Below are 13,243 nucleotides of genomic sequence, written 5' to 3' on the forward strand. Positions count from 1 at the left end.
TCATTACTGAGACTAGCTTTCAATTTCAGATTTCATTAATTGAATGTAAATGCCACCAACAGCCATGGTGGAATTTGAACCCATGACCTAGGACATAGAGCTGTGGATTACTACATACAAACATACGAACAAGGAGCAGGAGTAGGCCATTCAGCCCCTCGAGCCTGCTCCGCCTTTCAATAAAATCATGGCTGACCTGATAGTAATCTCAAATCTGCATCCCACATGCCCCCGATAACCTATCACCCCCTTGCTTACCAACAACCTCTCCACCTCTGCCTTAAATATTCAAAATCTCTGCTTCTACTGCCTTTTCAAGAAGAGAGTTTCAAAGACTCTCGACTCTCAGAGAAAACATTTCACCTCATCTCTGGTTTAAATGGGCGACCCCTTATATTTAAACACTGACCCCTAGTTCTAGATTGCCCCACAAGAGGAAACATCCTCTCCACATCCACCCTGTCAAGACCCCCTAGGACCTTATGTTTCAATCAAGTTGCCTCTTATTCTTCTAAGCTTCAGCAGATACAAGCCTAGCCTGTTCAACCTTTCCTCATAAGACAACCTGCCCATTCCAGGTAATTAGCCTGGTAAACTTCTGAGCTGCTTCCAATGCATTTACATCCTTCCCCTAAATAAGGTGAGCAATATTGTGCATTGTACTCCAGATGTGGTCTCACTCGTCCTCTGTATAACTGAAGCATAACCTCCCAGCTTTTGTATTCAATTCGCCTCGCAATAAATGATACATTCTATTAACTTTCCTAATTACTTGCTGTACCTGCATACTAGTCTTTTGCGATTCATGCACTAGGACACCCATATCCCTCTGCACCTCAGAACCCTGCAATCTCCCCATACCACTTAGATAATATGCTTCTCTTTTATTCTCCCTGCCAAAATGGACAGTTTCACATTTTCGCACATTATACTGCATTTGCCAAATCTTTGCCCACCCACTTAACCTTATGTCCTCTTCATAACTTACTTTCCTACCTGTCTTTGTGCCATCAGCAAATTTGGCAACCATCCCATCCATCCCTTCATCTAAGTGATTTCTATAAATTGTAAACAGTTGAGGTACCAGCACTCATTATATCTTGGCAACCTGAAAAAGACCCGTTTATGCCAACTCTCTGCTTCCTGTTAGCCAGCCAACTTTCTATCCATGCCAGTATGTTACCCCCTATATTATGAGCGTTTATTTTCTGCTGTAAACTTTGATGTGGCACTTTATGAAATGCCTTCTGGAAATCTAAGTACAGTACATCCACCGGTTCCCCTTTATTCACAGCATTTGTTACTTCCTCAAATAACTCCAGTAAGTTGGTTAAACATGATTTCCCTTTCACAAAACCATATTGACTCCTCCTGATTTACCTTGAACTTATCCGAGTATTCTGCTATAGCTTCTTTAATAATACTGGTCTGTAGTTTCCCACTTTGTCTCCCTCCCTTTTTGAATAATGGAGTTACATTTGCTTTCTTCCAATCTAATGGGACATTCCCCAAATCTAGGGAGTTTTGTAAAATTAAAACCAATGCATCAACTATCTCACTAGCCACTTCTTTTAAGATCCTAGGGTGAAGTCCATCAAGACCCAGACACTTGTCATCCTGCAGCTCCAACAATTCATTCAGTACCGCTTCTCTAGTGATTGTAATTTTCCTGAGTTCCTCCCTTCCTTCCATTTCCTGATTTATAGCTGCTTCTGAGATGTTACTTGTATCCTCTATAGTGAAGACTGATGCAAAATATCTGTTCAATTCATCTGCCATTTCCTTGTGTTCCATTATCAATTCTCCAGACTCACTATTTATAGGGCCAAGGCTCGCTTTGTTAACTTGTTTCTTTTTAAAATATTTATAGAAACTTACTATTTACTTTTATATTTCTGGATAGTTTTCTCTCGTACTGTACTTTTTCCCTCATTAATCTTTTGGACATCCTTTGTTCCTTATATTCTGTCCAATCTTCTGATCTTTCATCCATCTTTTGCACAATTATACACTTTTTCTTTAAGTTTGATACTATCTTTAACCTTTCTAGTTAACCATAGATGGTATGTCTGTCCTTTGGACTTTTTCTTACTCATTGGATTCTATTTTGTGTATTCTGAAATATCCCCTTAATTATTTGCCACTGGATCTCTATTGACCTATTCCTTAACCTAATTTGCCAATTCATTTTAGCCAGCTCTGCTTTCATGCCTTCATAATTTCCTTTATTTAAGTTTAAAAACATTAGTCTTGGACCCACTCCTCTCTCCCTCAAAGTGAATGTAAAAATCAATCATATTATGGTTGCTGCTCCCTAGGGGCTCCTTCACTATGAGGTCATTAATTAATCCATCTTGTTGCACAATACCAAGTTTAGTAAGGCCTGCTCTCTGACTCCAGAATGTGCTGTTCTAAGAAACTATCCCGGAAGCATTCTATGAACTCCTCATCTAGGCTCGCTTTGCCCATCTGACTTTTCCAGTCTATATTAGATTAAAATTTCCCATGATTTTTGCCATGCCTTTCTGACAAGCATCCATAATTTCTTCCTTTTGCTCCATCCTACTATATGGTTACAATTACGGGGCCTGTACACGACTCCTACAAGTGACTTCTTGCCTCTATCATTTCTCATCTCTACCCAAACTGTTTTTACATCCTGATTTCTGAACTTAGGTCATTCTCCTCTATTGTGCTAATACCATCATTAACTAACAGAGCCACCCCTTCACCTTTTTCCTCACTTCCTATCCTTCCTAAATGTCCTATACCCTTTAATATTCACATCCCAATCCATGTCCTCCTGCAGCCATGTCTCTGTAATGGCTACCAAATAGTATTTATTTACTTCTGTGTACTCTCTTAGTTTATTTGTTTTGTTTCGAATGCTTCGTGCATTCAGATACAGAGCCCTTAGTTTTACCCTTAGATTCTTTTTATAACCTCTAGTCTCATCTGTTGAGTTACTGTTACATTTGTACACTCTATCCCTTCCTGTCATGGTATGTTTTCATTTCCTGTCATAATACCTTTCTCTTTTGCCTTGTCTCTACTCTTTGGTTTCCCACATCTTCCCAAATTTGTACCCTTGCCCCTGCTACTTAATTTAAAGCCCGCTCTACATCCCTAGCTGTGCGGCTCACAGAACCCTGGCCCCAGCACACTTCAGGTCTAGACCGTTCCAGTGATCTAGATCCCACTTTCCACAGTATTGGTGCCAGTGCCCCACGAACCAAAACCCACTTCTCCCACACTAGGCTTTGAGCTACACATTCATCTCCCTGATCTGATTTGTCCTATACCAATATGCACATGGCTCAGGTAATAATCCAGAGATTATGATCTTTGAGGTTCTGCTTAATTTGGTGTCAAGCTCCTCATACTGACTATGCAGAACCTCCTTTTTTGTCCTGCATATGTCGTTGGCACCAACATGGACTCTGACGACTGGGCCATTCCCCTCCCACTGCAAGTTCCTCTCCAGCCCTGAGCAGATGTCCTGAACCCTGGCATCGGTTGGCAATACAGTCATCTGGACTCACGCTCTTTGCAGAGAATTGTGTCAATCCCTGTGGCTTTATTGTCCACTACAACTAAATTCCTTTTAACTCCCCCTGCTTGAATGGCTTCCTGTACCACGTCACCATGACCAGTTAGCTCATCACCCAGCATCCCCACTCTCATCCAAACAAACTGAAAAAACCTCAAACCTGTTGGACAATTTCCAGGTCCGAGGCTCCTGCACTCCTGCCCTCTGGGTCCCCTTTACCGGCCTCACGTGTAGCCACGCCCTCCTGTCGCTGACCATTGACCAAATCAGAAGAAACTATCCTAAGGGGTGTAACTGTATTCAGGTAACTTTCCCCCTGCTTGATATGCTGCAGTGTCTGTAGCTCAGCCTTCAGCTCAATAACTCAGAGCTGAAGTTCCTGCAGCCGCAAACACTTACTGCAGCTGTGTTTGCCCTGGATCACACTGGTATCCAGAAGCTCCCATATCCTGCAATTGCAGCACATCGCCTGCCTTGCCATCTCCAATATGTTAATTCATTAATAATCACAAATTACTTAATTATAATGAATAGAGCCTACACCTCCCAGCAGGTTTTGGCACTGCCAGTAAACTTTATAATACTGATAAAGCAATACAGTACTTATAATACTGATAAAGTTAATACCAGTCACTGGTTTGCCTGCTTCTGCTACACCAAAGTGAAAACCAAATACCAGAGGCTGAAAGAGTAGAAAAGAAAAAGCACCTCCCTGCCCTTCACCAAACTCCCCACTCAGCACATTTTACTTTTGCAGTAAACCTTACCTAAAGCACTACTTTCCCCCCATACACCAAATCACTACTTTGAACCAAATTCCCAAATATACTCACTCACTCTTTACTAATTCAGTGACAATATCACTGTCACCATCTCCCCATAAGTTCTGGAGCATGGGGTTTGAGGCTGTGCCATTCACGAGAGAGATCTATGGGGTTTAGTCCTGCAGAATCAGCACAGTTTTCTTTAGTCTTGTTGAAAAGAGATTCCTGTTGAAGCTTTTCATCTTACATTCATCAGGACAATCGTAAAAATACCAATATCAGGGGGAGCAACAACTTTATACTGTATGAAAAGAGAGGGCTGATTGGTTGGCAAGTGGACTCTGACTGTTAGAGGCCTTGCTATGGAGAATGCACCAGTTAATGGTGACTGACAGTTAACTGCCAAGCATTGTTTGAAATTTAAACCCGGCAGCTTGACTCCAGATTAGATGAGGCATTGCCCTGAGGAATGGCTCTCACTTATTTTGTTTAGCTGAAACAAATGCAATGTGTGTACATGTTCTTTGTCTGCCAGACATCTCAGACACCACCATCACCATCCCTGTGTATGTCCTGACCCAGTGGCAGGACAGACCTACCAGAGGTGGCAGCATGGTGATATGCAGCCAGGAGGGAGAAAATTGCCTGGGAGTCATCAACATTGACTCTGGACTGATTGAAGTTTCATGGCATCAGGTTAAACATGGGCAAGGAAATCTGCTGATTACCACCTACCACCCCCAGTGCCCCACCTACTCATCAGCTGATGTATCTGTACTTCTCCATGTTGAACACCAATTGGAAGATGCACAGAGGGTAGCAAGGGCACAGAATGTACTCTGGGTGGGAGACTGCAATGTCCATCACTAAGAGTGCCTTGGTGACACCACTACTGACCGAGCTGGCTGAATCCTCAATGACACAGCTGCTAAACTGGGCCTGTGGTAGATGGTGAAGGAAACAACAAGAGGGAAAAACCTACTTGACTTTGTCTTCACCAATCTACCTGTCACAGATGCACCTGTCCATGACTGTATTGGTAGGAGTGATCACTGCATGTTCATCATGGAGACAGTCCTGTCTTCACATTGTGATACCCATCGTGTTGTGTGACAGTGCCACTGCTGGATGGGATAGATTTCGATCAGAGCTGGCAGCCCAAAACTGGACATCCATGAGGCACAGTGGGCCATTAACAGCAGAATTGTATTCGATCACAACCTGTAACCTCATGGCCTGTCATATCTCTCCCCCCCCCCCCGCCCCCCCCCCCAACCCGGCCACTCTACCATTACTATCAAGCAAGGGGATCAACCCTGGCTTACTGAGGAGTGCAAGAGGGCATATCAAAAGCGGCACCAGGCATACCTAAAAATGAGACGTCAACCTGGTGAAACTACAACACGTGCACTTGCATGCCAAACAGCCGAAGCAGCTAGTGACAGACAGAGCTAAGTGATCCCACAACCAACAGATCAGATCTAAGCCCTGCGGTCATGAATGTTGCTGGACAATTAAACAACTAACTGGAGGAGGAGGTCCCACAAGTATCCCTATCCTCAATGATGGGGTAGCCCACCATATCAGTGCAAAAGATTAGTCTGGAAGCATTTGTAATCATATTCAGCCAGACGTGCCAAGTGGATGATCCATCTTGGCCTCCTCCTGAAGTCCCCTGTATCTCAGGTGCCAGCCTTCAGCCAATTCAATTCACTCCACGTGATATCAAGAAACAGCTGAAGACATTGGATATTACAAAGGATATGGGCCCTGATTACATTCTAACAATAGTACTAAAATTTGTGCTCCAGAACCAGCTGTGTCTCTTGCCAAACTGTTCCAATACAACTACAACACTGGCATCTACCCGGCAATGTGGAAAACTGCCTAGGAATGTCATGTCCACAAAAGGACACATCCAGTCTGGCCTGTGACTGCCACATCAGTCGACTTTTGATCATCAACAAAGCGATGGAAGAGGTTGTTGACAGTGCTATCAAATGGTACTGACACAGCAATACAGGGATAGTGCAGGAAGATGGTGTTGAAGTAGGAGATCAGCCATGATCTCATTGAATGGTGGAATGGGCTTGAAGGGCTGAATGGCCTACTTCTCTTATGTTCCTGTGCTCACTGGTGCTCAGTTTGGATTCCGCCAGGGTCACTCAGCTTCTGACCTCATTGCAGCCTTGGTCCAAACATGGATAACAGAGCTGAACACGAGGCGAGAGTGATGCTGTTGACATCTAGGAAACATTTGACTGAGTATGGCATCAAGGAGCCCAGGCAAAACTGAAGTCAATGGGAATCAGTGAATACTCTACACTGGTTGGAGTCATACCTAGCTAAAGGAAGATGTTTGTGGTTGTTGGAGGTCATTCATCTCAGCCTCGAGACATAGCTGCAGGAGTTCCTCAGGGTATTGTCCTTGGCCCAAACATCATCAGCTGCTTCATCGACTACCTTTCCTCCGTCATAAAGTCAGAAGTGGGGATGTTTGCTGATGAATGCACAAAGCTCAGTACCATACACCATTCCTCAGGTGTAGGAACTGTCCATGACCATATGCAGCAAGATATGGGCAATATTCAGGCCTGGCCTGATAAGTGGCAAGTAACGTTTGTGCCACACAAGGTCTGCCAATGACCATTTCCAGCAAGAGAGAATCTAACCATCTTCCCATGACATTCAGTGGTATTACCATTGTTGAATCCTCACTGACAATATCCTGGCAGAGAAACTGAACTGGACCAGCCATATAAATACTGTGGCTACAAGAGCAGGTCAGAGGCTGGGAATTTTGTAGCAAGTAATTCACCACCTGACTCGCCAAAGCCTATCCACTATCTACACAGCACAAGTCAGGAGTGGGATGGAATACTCTCCGCTTGCCTGGATGAGTGCAGCTCCAACAACATTCAAGAAGCTGAACACCATCCAAGAAAAGTAGCCAGCATGATTGGCACCCTATCCACTGCTTTAAACATTCACCCCCTGCACTACTGATGCACAGTAGCAGCAGTGTGTGTACCATCTACAAGATACACTGCAGCAACTCACCAAGGCTTCTTCAGCAGTACCTTCCAAGCTCGTAACCTCTATCACCTAGAAGGGCAAGAGCAGCAAATGTATGGGAACACCAGCATCTGGAAGTTCCCCTGCAAGCCACCCACAATCCTGACTTGGAACTATATTGCCATTCCTTCTACTGATACTGGGCCAAAATCCTGGAATTCCCTTCCTAACAGCACTGTGGGTACCCCTGCAACACCACCACCTTCTGAAGGTGATTAGGAATGGGCAATAAATGCTAATCTAGCCAGCAAAACACATCCCATGAACGAGTAAAAAACAATATATGTAATCCATCAGGTTAGGAATGGAGGAAGAGAAAATCTGCACCTTCTCCCTAATAAAATTAAACGTGTTCCAAATTAGAGCATTGGTTGGATAAAAAGCTCTCTACATTCCACCATCACTCAGCTTATTTACAGCACCCGCCCCCTGTCACTTGTCCACTTGCTCTCTAACCTTAGATATAAAGAAAGTCTATTTAATATGCAGGGCCAGATTGTAGACTGTAAGCTGGTCAGGTACTCTGAGATTGTAAATTGATGGATCAATTGGGCAAAGTGATAATGCTGGGAACTGGTGCTAAAACCACCTTGAAACAGTCCAACAATGTGCCATAAAGTGCAGAGTGGCATCTGTGTCAGTAACATCACCCCTCCTTGTGGCTGTGATTAGCAATCCAGTGACATCTTGTGGAAGTTGTTGCTAATAACGTTTGAGACAGCCAGGGAGGAAGTCTTGGAGAGGTACTTACTGAAAACTAGGATGGTGAAAGGATACTTGAATTCCATTTGCTCAAAAAGCTTTGTTTGAAACTGCAGATGCTTGGACACGAGGAGGATATTAGTGTTTATGACATTGCTGATCATCCGGATTTCCACTTTCGCATCACTGATATCGTGATCCGCATTGGGAACGTGGAAGAAGGGAGAGCCATGCTGAACGACAGTGAGGTAATGTAAACATTATTCCCTCCTCTCCAATGACAGCATGTATTTTGATGAGACCAGTTGATACCCTACGGTTTTTTTAAATTGGGTTCCTATTTTCAAAATAATGGTGAGTTCAAATCTTGCAAGATAGTGAATCCACAAAATGGGAGTTGGTATTTGTTTATATAGCTAGTGTCCATTATCTCTTTGCATAGAAAGTAATCCTATTGTAATTAGAGAAGGTGTCAGTTATGTTGATGCAACATAGTTTTGACATTCAGGCATTAACGGTTCGGTTTTATTTATTTGTTCTTGAGTGTGAATGCCAGGATTTATTACCCATCCCTAATTGCCCTTGAGAAGGTGGTGCTGAGCTGCCTCCTTGAACCGCTGCAGTCCATGTGGTGTAGGTACACCCACAGTGCTGTTAGGGAGGGAGTTCCAGGATTTTGACCCAGTGACAGTGAAGGAACGGTGATATAGTTCCAAGTCAGGGTGGTGTGTGTCTTGAAGGGGAACTTGGCAGGTGGTGGTGCTCCCATGCGTCTGCTGCCCTTGACATAAGTGGTGGAGGTTGCAGGTCGATATGTTGAGAGAAGTGGCATTTTGCTGGCAAGAACATACGAGCATCCAAAATAGGAGCAGAGGTAAGCCCCCTCTGCAAACTTCAGATGCAGAAAGCAGCGGCTTTAAATAGAGTCACAAGAAGCCAATTGGATTAATGACTGAAAAACTCTTAGCCATACTGCATTTTTTGCTGCCTTGGAAATAGAATCATAGAAAAATACAGCACAGGAGGAGATCATTTGACCCAGCAAATTCTTTGAAGAGCCATCTAATTAAATCTACTCCCCTTCCCCATATTTCCAGAATTTTTTTCCTTCACATATTTCACCCAGTTCCCTTTTGAAGGCTATTATTTAATCTGCATTCATCACCCCATCAGACAATTCATTCTAAATCCTACCGCTTGTTGCTTAAAGTCACCTCTGGTTCTTTTGCCAATTGCTTTAGTAAACTTTTTACTAAGGTTTGTGAATTTTTGGAATTATTTACCCGAGAGCTGTGGATGTTCAGTTATTGAGTATATTCAAGGCTCAGATTGATAGACGCTTGAACTCTAAAGGAATCAAGGGATATGAGGATTGGGTGGAGGATCAGCCACGATCTTAATAAATGACAGGGCAGAAAAGATTTGCCCTTCTTATGTTCATGTGTTCTTAAATCTGTGCCTCCTGGTTATTGACCCTTCGGCCATTGAAAACAGTTTCTCTTTATTTTCTATCTAAACACTTCATGGTTTTTAAAACACTTCTAACAACTCTTAGTCTTCTCTGCTTTAAGGAGAGCAAACTCAGTTTCTGCAGTCACTCCATGTAACTGAAGCTTCTAGTAAATCTCTTCAGTACTTTCTCTCAAACCTTCAAGTCTTTTCTAAAGTGTGGTGCTCAGAATTGGACACAATGCTGCATCTGGGGCTAAAGTAGTCTTTTTATATAGATTTTTAGTATACTTCCTGGTTTTTTGTATTCTACCTCCATTTTCTTAAAAGGTTTTGTTAACCTGTCCTGCCACTTCAAAGACTTGTGTACATATGCTCCCAGTTTTTTCTTACACCCCCTTTAAAATTGCACCATTTAGCTTGTATTGTCTCTCTTCATTCCCCTACCAAAATATATCATCATATACTTTCTCCATTGAATTTCATCTGCCATGTGTCTGTCCATCCCACCAGCCTATGTCCTGTTGGAAGTTTAGCACGCAGGGAGGAAGGTAATAAACTTCAAGTTTCATTTCATCTGCAAATTGTAAAATTATGCCTATATCCCCAAGTCCAATTCGTTAATGTAAATCAAAATCGGCAGTTGTCCGAATGCTGAACCCAGTCAAATACCAAAAAATAGTAGGGGGAACTTAAGTAGGAAATTAGGAGAGCAAAAAGGGGGCATGAAAAAACATTGACAGGTAAAATAAAGGAAAATCCAAAGTTAGTTTACAAGTACATTAAGAGCAAGAAGATAACTAGGCAAAGAGTAGGGCCCATTAAGGACCATCGTGGTAATATGTGTGTGGAGCCAGAAGACATAGGTAGGTTCTAAATGAATACTTTGTGTTGGTGTTCACAAGTGAGAGGGACGAGGTGGGTATGGAAATCAGGCAGGAGGACTGTGATATGATCAAAGAAATTAGCATAGAAAGGGAGGAGGCTCTAAGTGGCCTGACAGGCTTAAAAGTAGATAAATCTGCAGGCACGGATGAAATGTATCCCAGGCTGTTGAGTGAGGCAAGGGAGGAGATAGCAGGGATGCTGGCAATAATTTTCAATACCTCTCTGGCCACAGGAGAGGTGCCAGAGGACTGGAGGACAGCCAGTGAGTGTGGTATCGTTATTCAAGAAGGGAGGAAGCGATAAACCAGGGAACTACAGGCCAGTCAGTCTAACCTCACTTGATGGGGTGGGGGGAGAGGCTATTGGAAGCAATTCTGAGGAACAGAATTAATCTACACTTGGAGAAGCAGGGTTAAACAAGGTCAGTCAGCATGGTTTTGTTAAGGGGGTGGTCATGTCTGACCAATTTGATTGAATTTTTCGAAGAGGTGACCAGGTGTGTAGATGAGGGCAATGCATTTGATGTAGTCTACCTGGACTTCAGCAAGGCTTTTGATAAGGTCCCGCACGGGAGACCGATAACAAAGGTAAGAGCCCATGATTTCCAAAGCAATTTGGCAAATTGGATCCAGAATTGGCTGGGTGACAGGAAGCAGAGGGTGATGGTCGAGGGGTGTCTTTGTGACTGGATGCCTGTGTCCAGTGGGGTTCCACAGGGATTGCGGTTGGGTCCCTTGCTATTTGTGGTATATATAAATGATTTAGACTTGAACGTAGGAGGGTTGATCAGTAAATTCATGGATAACACGAAAATTGGTGGGGTGGTAAATAGTGAGCAGGATAACCTTAGGTTACAGGAGGATATAGATGGGCTGGTCAAATGAGCTGATCAGTGGCAAATGGAATTTAATCCGGATATGAGTGTGAGGTGATGCAGTTGGGCAGGACAAACAAGGCTCAGGAATACATGATGAATGGTAGGACCTTGGGAAGTACTGAGGATCAGAGGGACCTTGGTGTGCATATCCACCAGTCCCTTAAGGTAGTGGGACAGGTAGATAAGGTGGTTAAAAAGGCATCTGGGATATGTGCCTTTATTAGCCGAGCCGAGGCATTGAATGTAAGAGCAGGGAGGTTATGCTGGAACGTATGAAACGCTGGTTAGGCCACAGCTAGAGTATTGTGTGCTGTTCTGGAATCTGCATTATAGGAAGGATATGATTGCACTAGAGAGAGTGTAGAGATTTACCAGGATGTTGCATGGGCTGGAGAGTTTTAGTTATGAGGAGAGATTGGATAGACTGGGGTTATTTTCCCTGGAGCAGAGGAGATTGAATGGGGAGGACATGATTGAAGTGTATAAAATTGAGGGGCATAGATAGGGTAGACAGGAAGGAAGATCAGTAACCAGGGGGCATAGATTTAAGGTAAGGGGCAGGAGGGTTAGAGGGAATGTGAGGAAGAATTTTTTCACCAAGGTGGGGTTGGAATCTGGAACTCACTGCCTGAAAGGGTGATAGAGGCAGAAACCCTCAACATTTAAGTATTTGGATGTGCACTTGCGATGCCATGGCGTACAAGGCTGTGGGCCTAGTGCTGGAAAATGGGAGTAGAATAGTTAGGTACTTGTTTGACTGGCACAGTCTCGATGGGTCGAAGGGCCTTTTTCTGTGCTGTAGACATCGATGACTCTGACCTCCTTCTGGTCCAGATAACAGCCATTCACAATTACTCTGCTTTCCAGCTCAGCCACTTCTGTGCCAAATATGAACCCAGCATGAAATTACCAGCATTTGCTGCAGGATGTTGTGTTTTTTTATTCATTCATGGATGTGGACATCACTGGCGAGGCCAAATATTGTTGCTGACTCCTAACTGCCGTTTGGTGAGATACTGCCTTAAGCTGCCACTGTCGGTGTGGTGTAGGTACACCCACAATGCTGTTTAGGAGGAAGTTCCAGGATTTTGACCCACTGTAATGGAGGAACACCGTAATAGTTCTGAGTCAGGATAGTGTGAGACTTGTTGATTGTGTGTGTGTGTGTGTGTGTGTGTGTGTGTGTGTGTGTGTGTGTGTGTGTGTGTGTGTGTGTGTGTGTGTGTGTGTGTGTGTGTGTGTGTGTGAATGTATGGGAGTGTGTGTGTGTGTGTGTGTGTGTTGGGGGGGGTGGGGGGGCGGTGGTGGGGCAGGGGGGACTTGCAGGTGGTGCTGTTCCTATTTGTCTGCTGCCCTTGTTCATTTTGTGGCAGTGGTCGTGGGTTTGGAAGGTGCCATCAAAGGAATCTTTGAGTTTCTGCTGTTTCCTGGTTTCATCCCTCCATCGACTGGTTGCTTCCTGTTGTGCTGATAGTAAACGTTTCAGCTCGGTGGTTGAATTCCGGCTGGTATCTTCTAGTTCTCTTAGCTGGATTTCAACTCCAAGTTCCTTCAGGGAGAACTCGTGTTCAAGGGTTGCTACCTGCTGCCATGCTTTCCTTCGTATGTCCAGATGCTTCATACTGCTGCCACTCTGCACTAGTGGTGGAGGGAACCAACGGTTAAGGTGATGGACGGGTTACCAATCAAATGGGTTGCTTTGTTCTGGATGGTGTGGAGTTTCTTGAGTTTTGTTGGAGTTGCACTCATCCAGCTAGCTAGAGAGTATTTGTCTCACTCCTGACCTGGGCCTTGCACAATCACTATTGTTGCAGTGCAAGAGGCGGCTATTTGGCTCATCGTGTCTGCACTGGCTCTCCGAATGAGCAACTCTCCTCGTAACATTCCCTGCCTTTGCCCTGTAGTCCAGCACATTCTTCCTTTTCAGATAACAGCCTA

General features: G+C 44.0%; 1 protein-coding gene across 3 annotated transcripts in view; it reads left to right on the forward strand.

Annotated features, from left to right (window-relative positions):
* LOC121293733 ((E3-independent) E2 ubiquitin-conjugating enzyme UBE2O) overlaps window positions 1-13,243 on the forward strand; it is a 130,410-nt gene that overhangs the window by 73,697 nt on the left and 43,470 nt on the right. For all 3 annotated transcript variants that reach the window (XM_041216964.1, XM_041216965.1, XM_041216966.1), the window contains one exon: window positions 8,208-8,339. In XM_041216964.1, the coding sequence (XP_041072898.1) occupies window positions 8,208-8,339 (132 nt within the window). The remainder of the gene's footprint in view (window positions 1-8,207; window positions 8,340-13,243) is intronic.

The sequence above is a fragment of the Carcharodon carcharias genome, chromosome 22 (genome assembly GCF_017639515.1).
Source record: "Carcharodon carcharias isolate sCarCar2 chromosome 22, sCarCar2.pri, whole genome shotgun sequence".
Taxonomy (NCBI): domain Eukaryota; kingdom Metazoa; phylum Chordata; class Chondrichthyes; order Lamniformes; family Lamnidae; genus Carcharodon; species Carcharodon carcharias.